Source organism: Wolffia australiana, chromosome 3 (assembly GCF_029677425.1).
Source record: "Wolffia australiana isolate 7733 chromosome 3, ASM2967742v1".
Taxonomy (NCBI): Eukaryota; Viridiplantae; Streptophyta; class Magnoliopsida; order Alismatales; family Araceae; genus Wolffia; species Wolffia australiana.
The window spans coordinates 2,392,242-2,416,785 of NC_135837.1; the positions used below are offsets into that span (position 1 = coordinate 2,392,242).

Genomic DNA, 24,544 nt, shown 5'->3' on the forward strand with positions numbered 1-24,544 from the left:
TGTGTTCTTCGGGCTTATTTAAAGAGACAGATATGATCTCATCTGTCCAGTCTTCTTTAAGAAGATTGTACGGTGAGATCGAGCCGTCTTATTTCATTATTTTTATATCTATTTCAGGCCCTTTGATTGGCTGCTGGACACTAACGCAGATTGCGGGCCCACGGGCAGACGAAGCAGAAGAAACATGACGCTGACAGGGCGCTGACGAGGCACGACGCGGGTACACCATAAGAGGGTCCACAGCTGCAATTTAATCACAGCCATTGCGTGTATATAAGAAAGATCCGATGGCCATGGGCATTTTTGTCCACCTTCACCCCTGGCTGTCGACACCGGCGGCTGGAGGCTGTTTTTGGCTGGCAAGGGGGAACTACTGGGAGATCCAAGCCGTTAAAGGGGTCATCCCTCTCCATCGGACGGCCTGGGAGTCCCTCCCAAGTCGTTAAAGGGGCCTCGAAGGCCCCAATTTATCCGATCTTTCGGCTGATATCCGAGAGCGGCAGGAGACCCATCCGATGGCGATGAGAGCGGCAGGAGGATCATGACAACCTCCTACTTGTTAGAGAAGCTCGGGAAGGCGCTGGGAGACGTCACAAAGCATCTGGATTTGCACCCGGATGGAGGAGAAGAGAAAGGGGACCCCTTAACCGAAGCTCGGCAGTGGTGATTGGCCCCGCCACCCCTTCTTTTCAAATCAGTGCGATTCAGGAACATTGGTGAAGCTCTGCGGTTGATTCATACTCTGGGTATATTAGGTTTAGTCAAATTTAGTTAGATTCGGGTTTTCGATCAAAATTCTCACCGTGACTTCTATGTGACATTTCATCAAACACCTCATGTTTTTGATGAACATTCTGCGATTTTCCTAAGTTCGATTTTACCAATCTTATAAAAATTTCAAAAATATTCATTCCCCCCTATTTCGACTTCTACTGGACATTCTGTCAAACACCTCGGGGTCGTTGGACAAAAATACCCTTTATATTTGGTTTTCTCCTATTACAAATATATACAGAATGTATAAAAATTACATAAATACTATATAAACTATATATAAACTCTTATTTCGACCCCTTTTGAGCATTTGGTTGAACACCTATTAGGTGTTCAACTAAATCGAGCCTTATAACTTCAGAAGTCAAACTTTAAAATCTATAAAAATAATATAAAAATAGAAAAACATCTAAAATACTTATAGTAATTCTATACTAAATATTTCACCTGTATAAGTAGTATTCTATAAATATAGGCGATCTCATATTAATATCATTACTTCTTAATAACTACTATTAACCCTTTATTCCCTCTTAATAGCTCTGTATACTTATCTAACCACTTAGTATATTATATTAGATACTTATCCTCTTCGTATCTATCTACTTAATATATACTTCTTTTGCTTACCTATCTAAATTAAATAGTCTTTCTCTATCTATCTAACTTCTTCTACTTCTTATTCTTTTACTTTTATTTAACCACTTAGTCTTATTAAGTATTCTATACTTCTTCACTAACTATATTCAGATCATTCTTAAATATAATTTCTAATATCTCAATTCTTTATTATTCTTGGTATCTCTAGTACAGATACATATAATCTCAGATTTTTTATCTTCTCTATTTGTCTTTTTACCATATTAATCTATCAACTTACTACTACTTATTTCTTCTTTAGTATTATTACTATATCTTATTGACTGACAACTCATTTATTGAATATACACATAAAGGCCATTCCCTGTGGAGAGGATCATACTCATACTATACACTTGAGTAAGTTTCTATACTTTGTTAAATATATTTGATTGTATGCAAATTAAATTACAAAGACATTTAAAATTAACTACGCAATCTGCCTCCATCAAGGATAATGTTTTGACTATGGCTTAAGAGTCTTAATCATGAATTTTATATAAGTATTAGCTCTAATATAGGAAAAACTAGACGAGGATGATAGACTGGTCAACATAGGATCATATGCCCACGATAATAGGATATTGACTCAAAGAAGACAATGCAACTAAATCATTCACCATTGTAATGAGGATATAGGAGAAGGCATTCTCCAATGATCCACGTTACACAGTAGTACTGGTCAAATGATAGATTAGGGTTTGACAATTAACTATACCCTCAGTCACTCAAGAGCCTTACACAGATGAAGGGTTATACCTATGCGGTGACCGATGATGGTAAAGGTTCCATTAGAAATTGCAAATATTATTATACATCTTCCAAAGCACGAGGTTTAGCTTGGAACCCTACGTGCTAGAATTTTTACTTCTAGATTTTGTTTAATCAATCCTTAGTTAATTAATATTATGATGATATACTTAATTAATAAGCTTGACTAATAATTTCTATTAGCCCACTAAGTTATTGTCTAGAACGATACATGGCCTAGAGGGTCACACACAAAATTATAGAGGTATTAGTAGATATATTTAACAGATTTTTGTCAAAAATATGAAGTAAAGTATAAATATGGTCTAGGCACCCATTTTTGGTGCCCAAGTCAGCTAGAGCTAGGCAGTACCATCTTGTTCCTTCTCATTTTTTCCTTCAACCAAGAAGACTGTTTTCATGGTGAGAAGTTGTTTGATAACATGCATGTTAAGTGCTTTAATATGATCATATTTACATGTATATTTGCACTAATGTTTGCATGTTATCAAGCTTAAAATGATTAAATCTATTTTTAGAATGATTTTCTGAATTTTCTGCATTTTTGAGATTTTTCTAACAATAGATTCTAAAATAATATAATTTTTGAGGCAGAATATGATTTTTTTGGAATTTTTAGACATTAAATTTGGAAAGATATAATTTTTTAAGTCAAAAAATATATTTATAGGTATTTTTTGGGCTTTTAATTTTATTTAATATGAATTTTTAAAAGTATTTTGGCTTTTTTTGGCTCAGGGTGATGTGGGCACTCACGTCCACTCATTCAAAACAAAAGAAAGAATAAGGAAAGAAGAAAGAGGGTGATGTGGTGCGCTGGCGCACTGCCATCTCATCCTCGAGAAAGAGTTTTTTTAATATTTTTCCTTTTTTTGTTCTGTTCTTTTTCCATGTACAAGTAGCGGGGAATACAAAAAGTGCCCGCGTGGAATACAAAAAGAGCAGAATCTCAAGCACTTTGACTTCTTAACGGGCTCAGAAAATGAGGACGCTGATTAGGAGAGAGAAGGAAATCAAGGGCTAGGATTGGCTCAACTTCAAACGGCCATAACTTTTGATCTACAACTCCAATTGAGCTGAAATTCCCAGCATTGCTTCGTCTTCCCGTCCTCTTTCCATCCATATCCACTGATCTAGAGGCATGTATCATTGTGAAATTCATCTTGAACTTTTTTCCTACTTGTGTGGGCTGATTGAAATATAGTTTTGAGATCTATCAAGTGTGTTCTTGGTGTCTTGGGTCTGTGAGAAGAAGCATAAGAGAAGAGGGGGAGCTTACCGGCACTCGCAAATTTCCGTGATCCTGGCAGAACGTAAGGATCTAAGGTAAGTGTCTTCGCCTTCCGTTGTTCCCCTCCCGACATCATCGTTATCGTAATTATATTTTTTATCAAATTTTCATTTATCATTTCACTTACTTACGTCCCCATTATCTTGTCTCTATCTTTATCATCATACCGTTCACGCATTCGATCACTATAGTATCCTTCGCACCATCCACCTTATTCCCGTAACATGTATTTTCTTGATATCACTATCTCGCCTATTCTATTCTCATATTTATCTCTTCTAATACTGATAATCACTATAGTGAGAAAATTAAATCCTTAATCATCGTTCCTTGTGCAGACAATCGGTACTTATCACTAACTAAATATTCTTAAGTAGGGTTAAATATAATTTTTATTGAATAATCTCAATTACAAATGATGAAATTGAAACCCCTAAAATTGAGATTATCAATGTTCAAGAGCTTCAAGAAGAGTTCGAGAAGAAGAATGGAAATCCAAGATCAACTTGATTGTGTGGATATTTCTAGAGGCCGGACTCTTGAACAACTTTAGAATACTCTTCAATGGAGTAAGTCAAGGGCGGAACAAGTTCCCCACAAGCTATACAAATCCCCATAACCCAACAAGGTATAGGCCGGGGGGGTCATTGACTTGCCAGTGATCCACAAGTGACTCCCAAGTAAAAATGAAGAGATTCTCTATTTAAAATATACCGCTATATACATCAAGGGAATGGGGACTTTTGTAGCCTTCATCGGAATTCTAAAAACCAAAAATATTAAAAAAAGGAATTCAAATTTGCCAGTTGTGCTATGTTCAGTTATGTGACTACCAATCATGACCCTAACTTTCAGTTTCCTTGCCATTCTCTGTCATCTCGACTTAAAAAAGCCAAGATTATAGATAAAGGGCTGATTTAAATTGCGATACATGTTGACAAGCACATAGTAAAGGTTTCTTATCAATATTTTTTCACTAGTCTGCATCCATTTATTTTGAAGTCAAAAATAAAAACCATAGAAGTATAAAATATACACTAAATGTTCACTAATTCAAAATCTGCTTTATTTACATTCAACCCTCACTCTCTTCATGCTCGCAGGGAAAACTATAAATACTTATGCATGAATCAGATGCTTTAAATGACATATTTAATCCTTTTGAGCATGAAAGGACATTTTTAACCTTTCCTAAATTTTCCTAATCTCTAAAAGGTGGTGGGTTTTGTAGGCTTTACTGGTTGTCTCACATCAATGGTGGCAGAATATTAAAGAAATAAATTTGGATTAAACTATAAAATTAGTGATGATAAAATCACCTTATGTGGAACTTATTTCAATCTCACTTTGTTCCTTGGAACTTATCACATGTGCTCGGCCTCTAGACATATCCTCAATGTCTTTGCACTAATGGCCAAAATATCAACCATATATTGCTATTATTTTCAGATAGTTTGATGTCCATCTAGAGTATCCTTTTAATAGAAATATTTAGAATACATCTTTAGAGACTAGTTTTCACTAAATTATGGTCTCATCATAATTCACTTAGTCATTGTATGTATTCTAGGACTTCATTATAAACAGGTCATGACAAAAGTTATGATACAAATATTTATTTTAGTGAACTTAAATAAAACATAGGTGTCTGATTGGCAAGATAGCCAAAAATTACCACTCAAAATGTGCTCAAGACAAGTAGCAAGATGCACTTGGATGCGGGATACCATGCATTGAAATCACATTAAAGGTTTATTTATTCCTTTTTAGATCCACATGGAAAAATATGATTCGAAGAAAGGTTTAAATGCGCATTGGGCACCAATGATTGGATACTTTTTATTAACTTTGAGGAGAGGTATCCTCATTTGAATGAATGCATGGATTTTTTTAAATTTTTTGGCACATTCAATGACTCCCGTCAAGAGCACATTGAACCAAAATTTAAATGTATATTTAGTAAATTTTCAAAAATGTGACCACCTTTAAAGAATGACTCATCCCACCACGCTAATGATAGTTAATCTCAATCATAGACGAAAGAGGAATGATCAACTATTCAGAATGCTACAACTTAAGACCACCATATCTAACAACCAAGACAAAGTTTTGGCTAAACGGTTTTTAGAATTGTTGTGTATCTCTCCTATTTTGATTCATAGTGTCAGATTTATTAACAGACTGATAACACCCTGAATTTGGTCTTTATTTCAAGAAAATTAGCACAATTTTATGCATTTAACGAGAGTAAAATGGGGTTTCTATCATATATTGACATGTAATTAATGTTTCCAAGTGATTTCTGATTTTTCCCTAATTTTCTGTTAATTTTATGACTTTTCTGGGATTTATTTAAGCTTGGAATTATTATTTTTAAATGAAAATGGCAGGTTTAAAATTTAATTTTGAGGTTAATTAGTGTGGGGATGAATTACTGAATTTTATAGAATTTTCTGGAATTTTCTAGGATATTTTAGGATTTTATTGGATTTTTGTGAGATTTATTTGAGCAAGAAATGAATTTTTAAAAAGGAAAAGGATATATTTATAAGGGTAAAATGAATGTTGAAGTAACTTTCAAACTTAGAGGGGCTTTTCATCAATACGTGTTGGAATTATACCCCTGAAAACAGCTCAAGGTCGTTTCGGCAGGGGCATAGATACAATTATGTAAAAGTTGAAGGGATTTAATTGAAAATTGTCATGGTATTTTTGTGATTTCAGGAAAAATTTGGAGGAGAGAGAGTGCGGAAGGGCACGTACACAATACTTTTGGGTGGCGTCCAACAGCAATTTCACGTTTTAAAAGGGCTTCCGTGCAAAATGTCCACGTGATTTTTTTGGGCGTTGACGTGGCCTCATCTCACCAGTCAGATAAGAATCCGATGGCGCTTGATGATGGAGGCCACCGGGAGGTAAGTTCACCACCCACGCGCTGCATATAATGTGCGCGCACGGGCAGTGACATGGCATTTCACTATGCGTTAGCGCAGCGAAAAAATGAGCACTTAAGTGCGTTTCAAAATGCACAACGTCCATCTCTTTTGATTTTTTTTCTTTGTTTTTATTTTCGTCCGAGTGTACGTTGGCGCAACGAGAAAGAACCCGCCATTTGAAGTTTAAAATTTTTCAGCCAATGAGACGACGACACATCATTGCGTGTTTAAAAAGAAAATAAATAAATAAATGGATTTAAATCCAATGGCTAAAATTGGTTTAAATTCATTTATTCATAACTTTTGATCCTGAAGTTCGATTGAGATGATTTTTTTATGGATTTTCTTGTCTTGACCTCCTATTTCTGTATGGTTGGATCATTCAGATCAAGCCTATTGATAAATAAAAATTAATTACTAAACAGGGTAAAATGGTAATTTTTACAATGCAACCTAAGTATAAAAGCTAATTTTGAGAGGAGAAGCTCATTCTGGATGGGGCTCTATCAGAGATGCAAGACAGAGAGGATATCCAGCTTGGATCAACCTATTTGGTACCTTTTTCTTCTTTGTATTTGAACTTTTCGTGTATTTGGATGATGTTTTAGTTAAATTTCTTCTTTGTTCTTCTTGATCTTGGTCTGAACTTCTAAATCGTTAGGCTTGAGCAAGATGTAAAAGCCCTTACTGAGATTGAGAGGAGAGATTGAGAAATTTACCTAGCTATTCCAAGTCCACGGTAAGAAAACTATAATAAAAGCTTCAATTTCTAGGAGATTAAATTTCCCTTTTTATTATCTAATAGTGTAGTTATTTCTGAATTATCAAACCTACAAAACCAACCAAACCAAATCAAAATTTCCCTCTCAACCTCTCTAATTGACCCCTTTGACCCTTCTCTTTGGATCAAAGAAGCCAATCTAGAGCCCCTTATTTCTTCTATTCCTCTCATCTCTTCTACCCCCCTTTCTAACTTCCTTGTCTAATTAGGTTGATTTGATCTTCATTGAAGATCAAATTAACTCTAATTAGGGTCAAATTACTCAAGCAGAACATCAAATTGGATTCCTTACTAGCTTCCCTTGGACGATACCTCTACTTATCATTATACATCTTTAGTAAGGTTTTATAAATTTTATTGTATAAGCCAAAATTGACAACGACACGGGATTAAATTTGGTAAAATTGACAACTATTTTTGGCTTATCACAGACCTTCCATCATGTGAAAAAGGCTCCTCGGATTATTTTCAAAGTCTGGCAAAGTACTTTTCTTATTCAAAATCCTATTTAGGTCCATTCTTGAATTTCAAGAGCAAAGGATTGAAGGATTAAGAAAGCACTACACAGATGTAATGCATGTTATAACAAGGTTTGTGTAATCTTCCATATTTTTTAATATCATTTCTTTGACATTTTCCTTTGTTATTGTCTCCGGGAATATCTTAGAATTTCACCTTTATGTATGCTACCATTGACTCCAATACATATCTGTCTCCATTTCTGTAGCTACCAATGGAAGCAAATATTCATCTCTCATTCCACAGTAACGCTTACTCTCATGTATCCACCACCCTTTCCATTACAATCAGTGACGGTATAATCCTCTCTAGTCCACTAGCTACTCATACACAAATCATGGTCGTCATGATCCATCATTACCAAGTGGTACTAAATCACCTTTTAAGTTATTTTAATTCAAATTAAGTAGTTTATCCTTAAATAATTTTTACAGATCCAAAAAAAATTTAGAAAATTTTGATAAATATTTTCTTATTACGTTAAAATTATTTTGATTTTCTTAAAATAGCTTGTATCCGGTCAATAAGATTTAATTCCTAAAAATAAAGATAAAATCTAAAAATTGTAAATAAACTAAAGCTTCACCTACCTATTTCATACTTATAACACACATTTTTATTAGAATTAATGACCATATTTACATGTTTATTTCCATTAAATTGATTAAATTGTAAATTGATTATATCAAGCCTGAAATGACTAAAAAAAAATTTGATTGATATTTTGAATTTTCAGATATCAATCTAAAAATTTTTAAATTCAAAAATATATGTTTCTAACATTTTTATCAATATCTATTTTATGGAATTATTTAATAGCTCTTTAACTTTTCTGGTCTTCTGAAATCAGAGGAGAGAAAAATTCAGAGGGCTAAGAGTGATCCAAACGAAATTGTGATATCTGACAATCGAGAAAAAGAGTTTCTGGCAGAAATTTTGAGCGAAGCTTCCATTTTCCCGCCCTTTCTCAGTCATCTATATATTTTCTCCTAACCACCCGCTCTGTATCTTTCTCTCTTACATCTGTATATTTCTCTCTCCCCCGTTATCTTTCTTTCTGTAATTTTTTCTCTCTCTCGTCTATATATTTCTCTCGCTACTTCTCTTTGTTTATCTTTTCTTCTTTCTTTATTTCTCACTCATCTTATACATTTCACTCGCTGCTTCTGTCTGTTTATCTTTCGTTCTATCTATATTTACATTTCTCTCTTATCTCCCTCTTTATCGTTTGTAAATATATCGTTTTCAGATATTTCTATCCAGGTATGGGGTCTCTCTCTCTCTGTCATATTCATAAGTGTACCCTTCTATAAATATTTTTTTTTATAGAAGGGTACACTTATGAATATTTTTTTTCATAATTTCTCTCTATTTCCTTCTCTCTCCCTAGTTGCATCATACGTAATTTCTTTCTCCCCAATCTCTCTCTCGCTCTCTCTCTCTCTCTCTCTCCCATATATATATCATCTTTAATTGCTTCCTCCCCAACTTCTCTGCCACCCCTCTCTCTCTGTATAGTAATATCTTACATAATTTCTTCCTCCCCAACTTCTCCGCTGCCCCTCTCTCTCTCTCTATAGTAATATCTTATATAATTTCGTCCTCCCAGATTTGTCTGCCACTGTTCTCTCTCTCCATCTATCTATCTCTCTCTTTATCTCTTGACAGTTTCATCTTATATAATGTTTCTCTCTCCTTTTAGTTACATCTTATATAATTTCACTCTCTCTCTCTCTCTAGTTACATCTTATATAATTTCACCACTCTCTCCCTAGTTACATCTTATATAATTTCACCACTCTCTCCCTAGTTACATATATATTTCTCTCTCTTGCCCTAGTTACATCTTATATGATTCCTCTCTCTATCTCTTCATTTATCTAATCTTATATAATTTCTATGACTCCATAGCTAAGCTTGAGGTGAGGGGTTCAGCCTGGAGAGGAGGTGGAATTGAGGCGGAGACGCCAGCATGGGAGGAGATGGCGGGGCGGTCGACGACAGGGGGGAAGAGCGGGGGAGAGACCACGTTGAAGAGGGAGCTCTGGACTAAATTTGAAGCCGTCTCCACGAGGGCCCTTCAATATGACCATCGGTCCTCTGTCTTCAGGCAGCTTCCCAGGAACAGGTTCCTGGACATGCTTGAAGAGGTCTCTTGATTCCTAACCCTTATTGATTCTCCCTAATCTCTTCTCTACTATTCCTTGAATTTCTCTCTCTCTCTCCTTGCTCTCTCCCTTTCTCTTTATCTCTCTCTCTCTCCTTGCTCTCTCCCTCTCTCTTTTTCTCTCTCTCTCTCCTTGCTCTCTCCCTCTCTCCCTCTCCCTCTCTCTTTTTCTCTCTCTCTCTCCTTGCTCTCTCCCTTTCTCTCTCTCTCTCCTCGCTCTCTCCCTCTCTCTTGCTCTCCCCCTATTAGGGTTAATGACCATATTTACATGTTTATTTCCATTAAATTGATTAAATTGTAAACAATCAAGCCTGAAATGACTAAAAAAAAATTTAGATTGATATTTTAAATTTTCAAATATCAATTTAAAAAATTTTAAATTCAAAAATATATGTTTCTAACATTTTTATCAATATCTATTTTTTGGAATTATTTAATAGCTCTTTGACTTTTCTCGTATTCTGAAATCAGAGGATAGAAAAATTCAGAAGGCTAAGAGTGATCCAAACTAAAATAGTGATATCTTACAATCGAGAAAAAGAGTTTCTGGCAGAAATTTTGAGTGAAGCTTCCTTTTTCCCGCCTCTTTCTATCTACATGGTTGGATCTATAGATAGTGCCTCAATGTTTTGTATAAGCTATGTTTGAACTCAATTCCTCCTGGAGAGACTGATTGAAATATAGTAAGGGTTTTGAAGGTCCATCAAGGTGTTTTTGTTGTTTTGAGTACTTGGGGAAGATCAACAAAGAAATGGAGAGGCTGATATGCATCATAAAAGAGCCCTGACCCTGATGGAACATAGGGATCTAAAGTTATTCTCTTGTATTTCATTGTTTTCATTCCTTCACATCCCTTTACTTAGATCTTTATCCTTATTTTCATCACGTCATTCTTATTACTGTCTTCCATCATTTCACCCTACCATAATAATCTTCAATCTCACTCTCGATCTCACCACCTTCGACTCATATAAAAACCCTAAATCACACAATACATTGTCATCTTCTCCATCTCACAACCACCTTTCCATTCTTCCATCGTATCCATTTTTTAGATAATTTTATTTTACTCTTCCACCATTCTATTTCGCCATCATTCATCTGCATCCACACATACATTCATCCATTCATCATCATATCTTCTTATTTGTCTTCTACATCGATCATCACTTTACATCTTCATCTATATCACTCTCTCATTTCCATTTGATATATCCACATCTCCCACCTATTTCGCATATTATTATTCGTACCATCCTTGTTAAATAAGTATTATCGCCCTCTCACCACCTTGGATTCTTCACATCACGATCCCCTATTTTATATGGAGCTCCTGTCATCCCTCTTGAATCATCATTTAAAGATTATTTAAACCATAATATGTGTTCCCTATGGAGACTAACTTTGCACATTATTATCTAATCAAACTAGTTTATGAGTAAAGGTTTATAAATTATTATTGATTAACTCAAATATCAAGAAAAAATCAACACCCTAAATTTGAGTTCATCACAGACCTTCTATTGACTAAAGCTTTAATTTCCTTCTGGTTACAAGGAAATTTATAATTATTTTCTCATTTATCAGGAACCCTAAGCCCTAAATTATTTTCTCGTTTATTTTACTATCTCCCACTTTCCTCTCTTGGTAAGGAAACCATGATGAATAAAATAAAATGTTTGATGATTTTCCTCTGAAATATCCTATGCATAAGCTTTAGTGTTATATGTTAGAGGGTCCATCATAAGAATTTGATTCTATAAGTTGGTATAGGTATTACTGAGCTCCTTAAGGGAAGAAACATATTATTTACAGTTATGATTGAGTGTTGACATTTTTCACAAGAGGGTTTTCTAATGTGATAAAAAGACAAAAAAGTATCACCTTATCCTCTTAAAAAAATGAACAGGATCAGCCCTACATTGAACTCCACGTGAAGATAATAATGTATTGCATAGCTTTTGGAAGAGGCCTTCATGTTCATCCAATAAATAAAAAATTAAGACCACTTTAAAGGAAGGATTTTTACAAGGATTTTTTCCATACATCAGTCAATTGAGATTTATCTTCAGGTGATTGTTGAATGCTTTTTTTTTAAGAGAAAAGTGTTGATTGAATGCTATATGAATATTTCACTAAGAATTTTTTTATTATTGAAGAAAATAAGGAAGACCACCTGAGAATTTATATTTTGCTAAGAATATATAAATACAAAATTTAAATAAACTTAAAAAATAGTGGAAACTCAGGGTCAAACACAAAGTATGTACAAATTTTGAGGTTAAAACTTATGAAGTTTTATTTTATATAGAATTTAAAGATGCACACCAGTTTCCCTCTTAATGCATTGACAACCATCGTCTTTCGGTCACCATGCATAATTGCTTGAGAGGATTTTATATTTTTTTCTCTGAAGAAGATGTCAGCTTAGTGTCACTCCTCCATTTGAGGTCCCATTACAACCTCTGAGATTCAATTATCTAATGAACTCGTTGGTCTAAAAAGACAACATTATTCATTTCTTCAATATGTGAAATGCTGGGAAGTATAGTGCACGAGAATCCAGGACAGGGACAAAGGACGGAAGGGGACAAAAATTGTCTCATCCTACTTCCTAATTTTTAGAGGTTTGTCCTAATCATTCCGTCCCAAATATTTGTGTCCACGTCTCGTCTGAAAACCGCCCCGTCTAAGACATTCCCATCCTGTCAGATGTCTGGGACAAAGCAGTGTGTACGTCAACCGTGCATCAGCATTAGGCCACTCAGAATTATACACGCGGCACAGCAGAAACCATCCCGTCCATCGGCCAGCTGGAGCTCTCAGGCTCCTACTTGACTCCCATGGGATGCAGAAACCATCCCGTCTAGCAGCCAGGCCCTGGACAGGATGGTCATTTTGTCCATGGACGGAAAAGTCATCCCGTCCAGAGACCGGCCGACGATTCTACATCTGGTCATTCGTCCGAACTCCGGGACGGGATGATTTTTTTGTCCACAGATGAAATAACCATCCTGTCCCGAAGTTCAGACGAAGACGGGATGCAGAAACCATCCCGCCCAGCAGCCAGGCCCTGGATAGGACGGTTATTTTGTCCATGGACAGAAAAATTGTCCCATCCAGAGATCGGCAGACGATTCTATATTCCGTCATTGGTCCGAACTCCGGGACGGGACGATGTTTTCATCCACGGACAAAATAACCATCCCGTCCCGGAGTTCGGACGAATGACGGATGCAGAAACCATCCGATCAGGACGCCAGGCCCTGGATAGGACGGTTATTTCGTCCATGGATGGAAAGATCGTCCCGTCCAAAGACCGACAGGCGATTCTACATTCCGTCATTCGTCCGAACTCCAGGATGGGTCAGTGTTTCATCCACGGACAAAATAACCATCCGGTTACTTCGCCCATGGACGGAAAAATCATCCCATCCAGAGACCGACAGGCGATTCTACATTCCGTCATTCGTCCAAACTCCGGACGGGACGATGTTTTCGTCCACGGACAAAATAACCATCCCGTCCTGGAGTTTGGACGAATGACGGGACGCAGAAACCATCCCGTCTGGCAGCCAGGCCCTGGACAGTACGGTTACTTCGCCCATGGACGGAATAATCGTCCCGTCCAGAGACCGGCGGACGATTATACGTCTCGTCATTCTTCCGAACTCCGGGACGGGACGATATTTTCGTCCACGGACGAAATAGCCGTCCTGTCCGCTTACATAACAGATTAGTGGGCTAAGGCCTACAATACTTTTAAATTAAAACTGGGGGCCCAATTAATTTGAAATTCCAACGGTATAATAGGACGTGTTCTCGAACTGAGGCGACCGTTGGACTTCTCGAGACTCCTCTCTTCTCATCTCTGCCAAATCTCCCCCTCTTTCTCGAATCCCTTCGGCGATTTCTTCCCCAATTCGAAGATCAGCTGAAGAAATTTGGGCTCGGGAAATGCGGAAGAGTAGCAGAAGCGATTCCAGGGGAAGAAAGGCGTTGGCCGATGTCACGAACAGTGAGAAAATTTCCAGATCTAGCAAACGAGAAGTCGAAAACGGAACAAGTGCCAACTGTCGCGAGCTCTTTCTCCTTGCCCGTGAAGATCTGTCGAAGGTCCTCTGCGAGGTAGTGTGAAATACTTTGATCAATTTCTCGATAAGAGTTTCCTCTGCGACGCAAATCATAGAAAAAACCCTTGATTCCGAGGACAATACAGAATTCTCGAAACCTTCCGGAATTTATTCCGTTCTGCCAATCAAATTTATAGATTATTTTCGTTTGTTTATACTCCCAAGTACTGAACTCAAGAAAGATTCAGGAATCTTATCTGATCGTGTGTAATAATTTATAGTCCCAGCATACTGAATTCTAAAAATCTTCAAGAAGTTTATTTGGTGGGTTCTAGTGATTTTAGAATGTTGTTGCTTCGTTCATACTCCCGAAACCAATCGTAATGAGTGAGCATATCTAGTTATCTGTAATGAATATCAAGTTATCCTGTTATATGTTATCATTGTAAGTAAATATCCTTATTGTAGATCCCTCTCTGTTTTGAAATTTATTCCATCCCTCGTGATTTGCCTGGCGTGCATGAATTAAACCCTAAACCAGGCCAGAAAAGAGGAGGAACAGATAACATGACATCTTCTCTCTTTAGGATTGGTTTTGGGAGTGTAAAAGAAGCAATGACTGTTTAATATCACTAGAGACGACCAAACAAAATTTCTGAAGCTATCTTGTTATCCGTTGCTCCTCGTTTCTACCCAAGTTTAGGGTTTCATTTGTGCACGATTGCCCAACAAGTAAATAGATTAGATCTGTCAATGGTCATCAGCGAGAAAGTGTGAAATACTGTGATCAGTTTCTTGATAAAAAATTTTCCTCCGTGACTTGAATAACAAAAGAACCCTGGAATCTGAGGAAAAGACTGAATTCTAGAGATCTTCAGGAATTTTAGATAACATTTCTTCTTTTACAATCCGAAAACCAATTCTAATGGGTGAAGCTATGCTGTTGTCTTTCTTCGTTTCTATCCCGGTTTAGGGTTTCATTTGGGCACGAAGCCAAATCACACTCGATAGTCTAAATTCACTAGATTCGATGGGTCTACAGTAGGAATGTTTATTTCCAACTGCAAAAGAATTGTATACAACACCAAAAGATCCGAACCAGTGAAATCCTAATTGTGGCTACACAAACTGATTAGGGTAGTTCTTTATTTAGGGTGTTGAAGGCAATTGATTGCAATAAACAAACTTCAAAATTTTAATTACAACTGTAATTTGACATTCTCCAGAAAGGTCAATGAAAAACAATTACCCTGACGTACTTATAACTAATTATTGTTCCTCTGATAACCAATCTCCGAAAATGATATCTATATTCTCTAGCGTTTTATCACACGCTTCTTCCCTTCCTGACAAATAAGTTTTTTTACTTGCCAATTATTAGTTCTTAAACTTCATTTTCTCACCCTGCTCTCAGATAGGCGAACTGCTCACTCATGCATCAGAAGATGAACTCGCGAAAGACGAGTCAACTCAAGAAATTGAATCCATCGTCAAACTTCTCTCTGACATGCACTCATCTCTCAAGGTACTACAAATTCTAAAATCATTTCCTATTTTTCATCTTTATTCAGCTGCTACAACTGACTACATTACATGCAGTCATGTGTGCCGAGGCTCAAGAACACACTAAAAAATCAACAAATTTTTCATAAAAAACCTGAACCAGCAAAGGAATTGATAGTCTCTTCATCCCCCCTTGTATCCTGGCGCAATGGAGCCTGCAATATTGAATCAGGAAGGCAACTCTTTCTATTAACACCCCTTCATAAACTACCACCGACTGTCCCAAGATTCTCAGGATCTTCCAAAATTTTCCCAAAGTGGAAAAAAACTCATGAAGTAGGGATATCACCATTGAAGACGTGTTCGCTTCTGGGTTCAGCCTCATTGGCTGTTGGGAGAAAACATAAAAGCACGCCTTGGGCTGCTCTAAAGACGAGGCGAATGGATGATGATGATGATGATCATCATCATCATCATCGTGATGATGGTGATGGTGATGGTGATGGTGATGGTGTTTGCTCAAGTTTGGAGGGAGAGAAGGAGAGAAGTCGGGCTTTGACAGTGAAGTATCCAGAGTTGTATGGGCTCGAGTTGCCTCCGAAACCGGCAGCCAGGAGAAAGGAGATGGATGAAAGTCTGGACTGGTTTCTTTCTCCTCCAAAGACCTGCATTGTCTGGGAGCCAATTGATGAGAATAAAGTGGCACCTCAGTCCTCAGGTGTGTTTTCTCTCTCATCTATTTGTTTCTCTCTCTACCTCTCGTTGTGTCTTTCTATCAATATTTCTCACTCATCCAATTTATTTCTCTCTCTATCTATATTTCTCAGTCATCTATATATTTTCTCCTAACCACTCGCTCTGTATCTTTCTCTCCTACATCTGTATATTTCTCTCTCCACCACTGTCTATCTTTCTTTCTGTAAATTTTTCTCTCTCTCGTCTATATATTTCTCTCGCTACTTCTCTCTGTTTATCTTTTCTTCTTTCTTTATTTCTCACTCATCTTATACATTTCACTCGCTGCTTCTGTCTGTTTATCTTTCGTTCTATCTATATTTACATTTCTCTCTTATCTCCCTCTTTATCGTTTGTAAATATATCGTTTTCAGATATTTCTATCCAGGTATGGGGTCTCTCTCTCTCTGTCATATTCATAAGTGTACCCTTCTATAAATATTTTTTTTTATAGAAGGGTACACTTATGAATATTTTTTTTCATAATTTCTCTCTATTTCCTTCTCTCTCCCTAGTTGCATCATACGTAATTTCTTTCTCCCCAATCTCTCTCTCTCTCTCTCTCTCTCTCTCTCTCTCTCTCTCTCTCTCTCTCTCTCTCTCTCTCTCTCTCTCTCTCTCTCTCTCTCTCTCTCTCTCTCTCTCTCTCTCTCTCTCTCTCTCTCTCTCTCTCTCTCTCTCTCTCTCTCTCTCTCTCTCTCTCTCTCTCTCTCTCCCCCTCTCTCTCTCTCTCTCTCTCTCTCTCTCTCTCTCTCTCTCTCTCTCTCTCTCTCTCTCTCTCTCTCTCTCTCTCCCTCCATATATATATCATCTTTAATTGCTTCCTCCCCAACTTCTCTGTCACCCCTCTCTCTCTGTATAGTAATAGCTTGCATAATTTCTACCTCCCCAACTTCTCTGCTACCCCTCTCTCTCGATAGTAATATCTTATATAATTTCGTCCTTCCAGATTTGTCTGCCACCGTTCTCTCTCTCCATCTATCTATCTCTCTCTTTATCTCTTGACAGTTTCATCTTATATAACGTTTCTCTCTTCTTAGTTACATCTTATATAATTTCACTCTCTCTCTCTCTCTAGTTACATCTTATATAATTTCACCACTCTCTCCCTAGTTACATCTTATATAATTTCACCACTCTCTCCCTAGTTACATCTTATATGATTCCTCTCTCTATCTCTTCATTTATCTAATCTTATATAATTTCTATGACTCCATAGCTAAGCTTGAGGTGAGGGGTTCAGCCTGGAGAGGAGGTGGAATTGAGGCGGAGACGCCAGCATGGGAGGAGATGGCAGGGAGGTCGACAGCGGGGAGGAAGAAGGCGGGAGAGACCACGTTGAAGAGGGAGCTCTGGACTAAATTTGAAGCCGTCTCCACGAGAGCTCTTCAATATGACCATCGGTCCTCTGTCTTCAGGCAGCTTCCCAGGAACAGGTTCCTGGACATGCTTGAAGAGGTCTCTTGATTCCCAACTCTTATTGATTCTCCCTAATCTCTTCTCTACTATTCCTTGAATTTCTCTCTCTCTCTCCTTGCTCTTTCCCTCTCTCTTTTTGCTCTCTCCCTCTCTCTTTATCTCTCTCTCTCCTTGCTCTCTCCCTTTCTCTTTATCTCTCTCTCTCTCCTTGCTCTCTCCCTCTCTCTTTTTCTCTCTCTCTCTCTCCTTGCTCTCTCCCTCTCCCTCTCTCTTTCTCTCTCTCTCCCTCTCCCTTTCTCTCTCTCTCCCCTCGCTCTCTCCCTCTCTCTTTCTCCTCTCTCACCTTGCTCTCTCTTTCTCTGTCTCTCACCTTGCTCTCTTCCTCTCTCTTTCTCTCACTCCCTCTCTTTCTCTCTCTCTCTCCCTCTCTCTTTCTCTCTCCCTCTCTCTTTCTCTCTCTCTCTCCCTCTCTCTTTCTCTCTCCTTGCTCTCTCTTTCTCTCTCTCCTTGTTCTCTCCCTCTCCCTCTCTTTCTCTCTCTCTCTCTCCCTCCCTCTCTCTTTCTCTTTCTCTCCCTCTCTCTCTCCTCGCTCTCTCCCTCTCCGTGTCTCTCTCTCTCCCCCTCTCTCTTTTCCTCTCTCTCTCCCTCCCTCTCCCTCTCCCCCTCTCTCTCTCTCTCTCCCTCTCCTCCTCTCCCCCTCTCTCTCCCTCCCTCTCTCTCTCTCTTTCTCTCCCTCTCTCTCTCCCTCTCTCTTTCTCTCTCTCTCTCTCCCTCCCTCTCTCTCTTTCCTTGCTCTCTCCCTCTCTCTTTCTCTCTAGCCGAAGAGGATGCCTTGCCAAAAGGGTGTGAATGTAGATCAAGAATTGCCGATCCGGGATTGCCAGAGGCAGGAACATGAGAATGAGATACAGAGGGAATGCCTTGCCGGAGTTGGGGATGATGCAGGGGGAGTTGATGGAGTTGCCAGCGGGGGTTTGGTGGGAGAGGAAGAAGGGGAGAAGGGAGAGGGAGGAGTTGAGGACAATGGAGGGGGAGAAGGGGTAGGCGGGGAAGGGAGAAGGGGTGATGGGAGGAGGAGGAGTTGGGGACGATGGAGGGGGAGAAGGGAGCTGGAGAGAGAGGGAGAAGGGGCAGGTGGGGGTCTGGTGGGGGATGGAGAAGGGAGAGGGGGGAGGTGGGGACGATGCAGGGAGAGAAGGGAGCTTGAAGGAAAGGGAGAAGAAGGGAGCTGCCAGAGAGGTAGTCGTTGAGAGGAAGACCGCCGGGGGGAGCCGCTCGAGAGGGAGCAGCGGAGAGGAAGACCACCGGGGAGGTAGACATGGTCGTTCTGTTCTTTTGGTGCGAATTTGTGCGAATTGTTCGTTCTGTTCGGATTTCCAAACAGAACAAAAACGAATTCGAACAGAACATCGAACAGACCCGTGTTCTGTTCTTTTGTTCGCTTTGTGCGAATTTTAGTCTAATTTTGTGCGAATGTGCGAATTTGTGCGAATGTGCGAATTTTGTTTGTTTTTGTAAAAGAAAAAGAACCGAACAAAGAATAAGGGCCTGTGCGGTTCTTTTGTGCAAATTTTGTGTTCGTTTCAAACGAACAGAACAGAACGACCATGTCTACGAGGAGGGAGCTGCCGGCGAGCAAAACTGCTGTCTGCCGTAGAGGGAGCTTCTGGAGGGGGGGGAAGGGCCGAAGGGACGGGAATATGGAAGCGCCGACACACTTATCCAATGTGCCTCAGGAAGCTAACATGTCTGTGAACGGCTCATCTGTTCGCGAACATGTTCCTGTCCATTTTTGGACATTCACGTTTGTGTTCATGTGTGTTTGCTTGCATGTTCGTGAACAAATGAAAAAAATTTTCCCAACCCTAAGAGACAGGCAGAGAATGAGCAAAGTGAGAGGCAGGGAGGGAGAAGGGGACAGAACAAAGAAAGAGAGCGAGAAAGGGAGGAAGGATAAAGAAGAAAGAGAGAAAGAGAGGCAGGGAAAGAGAGAGAAAGAGAGGCAGGGAAAGAGAGAGAAAGAGAGGCAAGGAAAGAGAAGAAAGAGAGGAAGGGAGGCAGGGAAAGAGAGAGAGAAAGAGAGGCAAGAAAAGAGAAGAAAGAGAGAAAGGGAGGCAGGGAAAGAGAGAGAGAAAGAGAGTCAAGAAAAGAGAAGAAAGAGAGAAAGAGAGGCAGGGGGAGAGAGAGAGAGAGAGGCAAGGAAAAATAAGAAAGAGAGAAAGGGAGGCAGGAGAGAGAGAGAGAGAGAAAGAGAGGCAAGGAAAGAGAGAGAGAGAGGGAAGGAAACATAAGAAAGAGGGAAAGGGACCCAGGAAAGAGAGAGAGAGAGAGGCAAGGAAAGATAAGAAAGAGAGAAAGGGAGTAGGAAAGAGAGAGAGAGAGAGAGAGAGGCAGGGAAACAGAGGCAAGGAAAGAGAAGAAAGGGAGGCAGGGAAAGAGAGAGAAAGAGAAGAAAGAGAGGCAGGAAAGAGAGAGAGAGAGAGAGAGAGAGAGAGAGGGAGGCATGGAAACAGAGGCAAGGAAAGAGAATAAAGGGAGGCAGGGAGAGAGAGAGAGAGAAAGAGAGGCAAGGAAAAAGAAGAAAGAGAGGCAGGAAAGAGAAAGACAGAGAGAGACAGAGAGAGAGATAGAGAGAGAGAGGGAGAGAGGGAGGGAGGCAGGGAAACAAAGGCAAGGAAAGAGAAGAAAGGGAGGCAGGGAAAGAGAGAGAGAAAGAGAGGAAAGGAAAGAGAAGAAAGAGAGGCAGGAAAGAGAAAGATAGAGAGAGAGGGAGGAAGAGAGAGAGAGGCAAGGAAAGATAAGAAAGAGAGGCAGGGAAAGAGAGAGAGATAAAGAGAAGCAGAGAAAGAGAGAGAGAGAAAGAGAGGCAAGGAAAGAGAGATAAAGAGAAGCAGGGAAAGAGAGAGAGAGAGAAAGAGAGGCAAGGAAAGAGAAGAAAGAGTGGGAAAGACAGAGGGAAAGAGAAGAAAGAGCGAAAGAGAGGCAAGGAAAGAGAAGAAAGAGTGGGAAAGACAGAGGGAAAGAGAAGAAAGAGAGGCAAGGAAAGAGAAGAAAGATAGAAAGAGAGGCAAGGAAAGCAAAGAAAGAGAGAAAGAGAGGAAGAGGGAGAGAGAGAGGCAAGGAAAGAAAATAAAGAGCTGCAGGGAAAAAGAGAGAGAGAGAGAGAGAGAGAGAGAGAGAGAGAACAAGGAAAGAGAAGAAAGAGAGAAATAACGAGAGTGAGAGAGAGGGTGAGAGGGAGAGAAAGAGAGGGAGAGGGAGAGGGAGAGAAAAAGAGAGAGGGAGAGTGATAACATGGATTTTTAGTACCTTATATGATCACATTTACATGCTTATTTGCATTAAATAACTCATACTTGCATGTTATCAAGCTTAAAATGATTAAATCTATTTTTAGAATGATTTTCGGAATTTTCTACATTTTTGGGATTTTTTTAACAATAGACTCTATAAGAATATAATATTTGAGACAAAAATGATTTTTTTGGAATAGTTTTGACATTAAATTTGGAAAGATATGATCTTTTTGAGTCAAAATATACATTATCTGAATTTTTTGGCATTTTATTTTATTTAATATGAAATTTTAAGTATTTTGGTTTTTTTATGACATGGCGCGCCGATGGGCCGCCACATCAACATCGAGAAAGAGATTTTTTTTTCTTTATTTTTTGTCCTTTTGTCATATACACGTGGCACAGAATGCTAAAAGCCATGGAATATAAAAAGCCATGAAATACGAAAAGCCACTAGATACGAAAAGCCACGAAATACGAAAAGCCACAGAATATGAAAAGCCATGGAATATGAAAAGCTACGGAATATGAAAAGCCAAAGGAGAGTAGCTAAGCAACCCCGAGACTCTACTGTTGTCGTCATCAGCTTCTCCAGAACTTGCCCAAATAACCCATTAGAAACTGTGTTGCTGGCAACGGATGGTTCATCAAATAATCCACTCTTTTGATGTTTTTGAAACTCCATTGCCATAACAGTCTATTTACTTTTCAAATTGAACTGAGCTTTGCAATTTTGCCAATGAACTTGCGTTTTATAGGTTGAACTCTAACAATCTTTCTAATGATTGAATAGCTAAGTATAGATTTATGCTTGTGGACTTAAGATTTAATTATGTGTACATATTACGTAAATATTTTTCAAAAAAAAAGTCCTCAGTATCTATTACCTTCAAGGAAGAAAACTACAAAGCATATAGTGATTTCATATCTACTAATTATTTCCCTGAAACAATCATCTAGTGACTAACTCCAATAAAAAGTAACTCCTGTTGAAAATAATAAAAACATATACAAGCTAAAAAAATTCAAACCTATTAATTATTTTTGTAAAATAAATTACTAACAATATTAATACTCTGGTAATATAATATAATATTCAGTTAGACCACCAAATTTAAAGTGACAATTGTATTTTAAATTTGGCGTCTCATTAATATTTGTCATCTAATTTAATATCAAATTTTAAGATAGAACACCAAATGTTACATTCAGTCATACCAATTTTAAATGCAGAAACCAAACGCAAAACAAAAGCAAACTGGTTTTTCCTTCTGTTCGTCTATTGACAAACAGTGTTCGATCGACTACAAAAAGCGAACTTCTCATCCACAGTCTCTCTTTCCTTATTCTCCCACTCCTCTCTGTCTTTCATTGTTCTCACTATCCCTCTTTACTTGTTCTCTCAATCTCTTTCTCTCTACTTGTCTCTCTGAGAGGTATATATTGGTCGGTAGTGACGGTTTTGGAGAGGGAGAGAGAGAGAAGAAAGATAAGACAGAGGCTGTGCGCAACAAGAGAGAAACGAGGCGATTTACAAACGAGAGATGAACGAGAGAGATGGGCAGCAAGAGCAACGAGCGAGAAAGATAGAGAGATAGTAAGCAAGACGACGACGTGGAGAGAGAGATAAGCAACAATAGCGAGAAGAGAAATGAGGAAGAGCGAGACGAGAAAGAACAAGAATCACAAGATGTTTTCTTACAATATGACCACCATAATTCGCCCTGTATCCAAATTTTTCAAACAATTTGATGATGGAACTTGATATAAACCGTTGATATTTGTTGATTAACCCGTTATCAACAAATTCTAACAAGATATTTTCAGCCAATGCGATAATCTAACTGTCGATATGAACAAATTCTGAAGTGGAGCACCTTGTCATATTAAAGTTAATTTAAAATGCGGCCCCACGAAAAATTAACTTCAAAGTGAACTTGCTGATTTTTTTCTATTCCTGAGGCTAGTACATGCCTAGTCATCAACTATGTAAAAACAAAAGACCAATTTTGAATTAGTTGAAAACCCATCTGGAACAATGGATGAAGAAGATTGTGGAAATGATGGAAATTGAACTGTAGAAGTAGTCTTAATCTATTGTTTAACCAACACAAACAAAAATTTAAATACCAGTAAAGAACTCAACGCCGTATCATCGGCCAAGATCCTCAATTTCCTCTCACTTCTTCTTCCCTGCCTTGGCTGCATCTCCGGCCTTCGTCTGTGAAATCAGGATCACAAACACTCGTCAGACTTCGACATAAAAAAATGCATCAAAGAATATGAAAAAATAAGTTAAAGAAGAAAATTTAGGAGATGGCTTGCCTTCTTAACACCCCGGATCTTCTTCGTCCTGTTCTTCCTTTCCTTCATCTGCTTCCTTGATTTCTCCACCTTGGTGGCTAGACCATTCTGGTTGAAATATTAATGAAATAGAAGTAAACATTCAAAGTTAACAAATTAGAGCAAATGAGATCATAAAACACTTATTTTTTTTGAAAGAATCATAAAACACTTAATAACTTATGATGTTACGCAACCCAACAACTTTGTGGCATAGTTTTAACGAACACTTCAGATCATAATCGGGAACAAGTTCAAATCACGAAAATAACAATTGATATTTAAAAGGAAAACAATAGGAACAATGATAGATTTCACAGAATATAATGAAAGAATGGCAAAGATCAATCCATGGGTTGTGTATGTATTGGAACGATGCATCATAAGATGTGAAATCGCAATTCTCGTACCCTAATAAGTCTGTACTTCGGTTCGTATTTCTTGGCGTTCTCAACGGAATCGTAGATAAGGCCAAACCCAGTTGACTTTCCTCCTCCAAAATGCGTTCTGAACTTGAACACAAAGATAGCGTTCTGGTCCTTAACATCGTACATTCTGGCGAGTTTCTCCTTCAACTCGGCCTGCATTCAACCCCGCAAATTCACCAGACGAAGAATCAGAGATTAATGCAAGAACAGCGTTAAGAACACATCTTGGAAGAGGTTCACAGACCTTGGAAACATTGGCCCTTCCGGGATGAAGAACGTCAATAATCTGAAAGGAAAGATGTGATCAGCGACAGAACAAGAACGAAGAATTAAAAGGCAAGATCGAAACTTACGAACTGCTTCCTCGAGAGAAGCCTGTTCGTCATGAACTTCCTGGTACGGATAGTCACCGCCGCCTTCGTGTCCGCCATGGCCTTCTCCTTGTCGCTGAAGAAGCGAGCAGCCGCCGCGAGAAGACGAAGAGAACGCAAACTAAGAACGAGAAAACCCTAGAAAGATAATTAGGGCGAAGACGCGCGTATTTATAGCCCTACAGACGTTGAATCCTGATCGTCCAATGGTCTGGGTAGATATTTCACGGCCGAGATTTAATGTGCTACGAAAGTTTTTATATTAATTCGCCGGAGAGGGAATTTATATTACATTTCTAAGATTTTCATATCTTACAAATATTCTAACATTATAAGTTTTTTATATCTCTAAGATTCTAACATTATAAGGGAGAGGATGTAGAGTTAAATTTTAAAATCTTAGTCCATCTAACACTTTCTCTTAGTAATTGAATTGCTTTATTTGTCATAACATAATTATAGTTTCATTGTCCCATAAGTCCAGAAGTTACATAAAAG

At 38.4% G+C, this 24,544-nt stretch overlaps 2 protein-coding genes across 2 annotated transcripts; one reads left to right on the forward strand and one right to left on the reverse strand.

Annotated features, from left to right (window-relative positions):
• Window positions 1–13,703: 13,703 nt before the first annotated feature.
• LOC144700604 (uncharacterized) lies at window positions 13,704–19,100 on the forward strand. The gene is made up of 4 exons (XM_078572046.1): window positions 13,704–14,006; window positions 15,366–15,476; window positions 15,551–16,172; window positions 17,409–19,100. The coding sequence occupies exons 1-4, from the start codon at window positions 13,836–13,838 to the stop codon at window positions 17,654–17,656; spliced, it is 1,152 nt and encodes a 383-aa protein (XP_078428172.1). The 5' UTR covers window positions 13,704–13,835; the 3' UTR covers window positions 17,657–19,100.
• A 3,794-nt stretch (window positions 19,101–22,894) lies between these two features.
• LOC144700605 (small ribosomal subunit protein eS24z) lies at window positions 22,895–24,195 on the reverse strand. The gene is made up of 5 exons (XM_078572047.1): window positions 24,029–24,195; window positions 23,920–23,961; window positions 23,658–23,828; window positions 23,230–23,316; window positions 22,895–23,125 (listed from the first exon to the last, which is right to left on the reverse strand). The coding sequence occupies exons 1-5, from the start codon at window positions 24,104–24,106 to the stop codon at window positions 23,084–23,086; spliced, it is 420 nt and encodes a 139-aa protein (XP_078428173.1). The 5' UTR covers window positions 24,107–24,195; the 3' UTR covers window positions 22,895–23,083.
• Window positions 24,196–24,544: the final 349 nt, after the last annotated feature.

What these genes read in the sequence shown, in the direction of transcription:
- LOC144700604 (XM_078572046.1), top strand. Translation starts at nt 13,836, where the DNA reads ATGCGGAAGAGTAGCAGAAGCGATTCCAGGGGAAGAAAGGCGTTGGCC. An exon ending in TGTCGAAGGTCCTCTGCGAG is followed by an intron (nt 14,007 to 15,365) that starts GTAGTGTGAAAT and finishes CCCTGCTCTCAG; the next exon opens with ATAGGCGAACTGCTCACTCA. An exon ending in ACATGCACTCATCTCTCAAG is followed by an intron (nt 15,477 to 15,550) that starts GTACTACAAATT and finishes CATTACATGCAG; the next exon opens with TCATGTGTGCCGAGGCTCAA.
- LOC144700605 (XM_078572047.1), bottom strand. Translation starts at nt 24,106, where the DNA reads ATGGCGGACACGAAGGCGGCGGTGACTATCCGTACCAGGAAGTTCATG. An exon ending in GAAGGGCCAATGTTTCCAAG is followed by an intron (nt 23,829 to 23,919) that starts GTCTGTGAACCT and finishes GGTTGAATGCAG; the next exon opens with GCCGAGTTGAAGGAGAAACT. An exon ending in AGATCCGGGGTGTTAAGAAG is followed by an intron (nt 23,126 to 23,229) that starts GCAAGCCATCTC and finishes CTGATTTCACAG; the next exon opens with ACGAAGGCCGGAGATGCAGC.